Source organism: Plasmopara halstedii, assembly GCF_900000015.1.
Source record: "Plasmopara halstedii genome assembly, contig: Scaffold_614, whole genome shotgun sequence".
NCBI lineage: Eukaryota > Oomycota > Peronosporomycetes > Peronosporales > Peronosporaceae > Plasmopara > Plasmopara halstedii.
In genome coordinates, this window is record NW_020187532.1 from 2,742,043 (window position 1) to 2,742,480 (window position 438).

Sequence of the window (438 nt, forward strand, 5' to 3'; positions counted from 1 at the left end):
AAGCGCTACGCGCACGTCTCCTTGTGGAGCTTTGGTGAGTCATGAACCCACTTCTGCTAGGAGACAAAAGCGCTATTGACGAGAGCACTGGAACGAGACGGTCAACGTACTGTACATTGGAATGTCCGAGTTGGTAGACACCAGCAGTGTATCGGAAAGGAGTCCCGAGCGTGGCTCAAGGGCTGATCGTGGAGTGGCACGTAAACCACTAGGCACTGCTCTAGTTGCGAAGCAGTCGCTGCATGCCATTGATGGCGTGGTCGGACAGAGTCCGAGACATCTTTGGAGCGGCACTTCAGATACGCGTGTAGTGGCATGTTATCCATTGGACGAAGAATGCGGGGTTAACAGCTCTTCGTCGGATGTTGTAGATAACATCGGAGCTCTAAAGGAGCGGAAAGTGAGGGTGATACCGGACGACGCGGAGTGCGTGTTCAC

The 438-nt window shown here is 53.9% G+C and overlaps 1 protein-coding gene across 1 annotated transcript in view; it reads left to right on the forward strand.

Annotated features, from left to right (window-relative positions):
• Window positions 1–121: 121 nt before the first annotated feature.
• Window positions 122–438, forward strand: part of PHALS_12523 (proteasome subunit alpha type-3) — a gene marked incomplete at both ends in the record, with an annotated part of 1,695 nt that continues 1,378 nt past the window's right edge. The window contains one exon of the mRNA XM_024728087.1: window positions 122–400. Within this exon, the coding sequence (XP_024578599.1) occupies window positions 122–400 (279 nt within the window). The remainder of the gene's footprint in view (window positions 401–438) is intronic.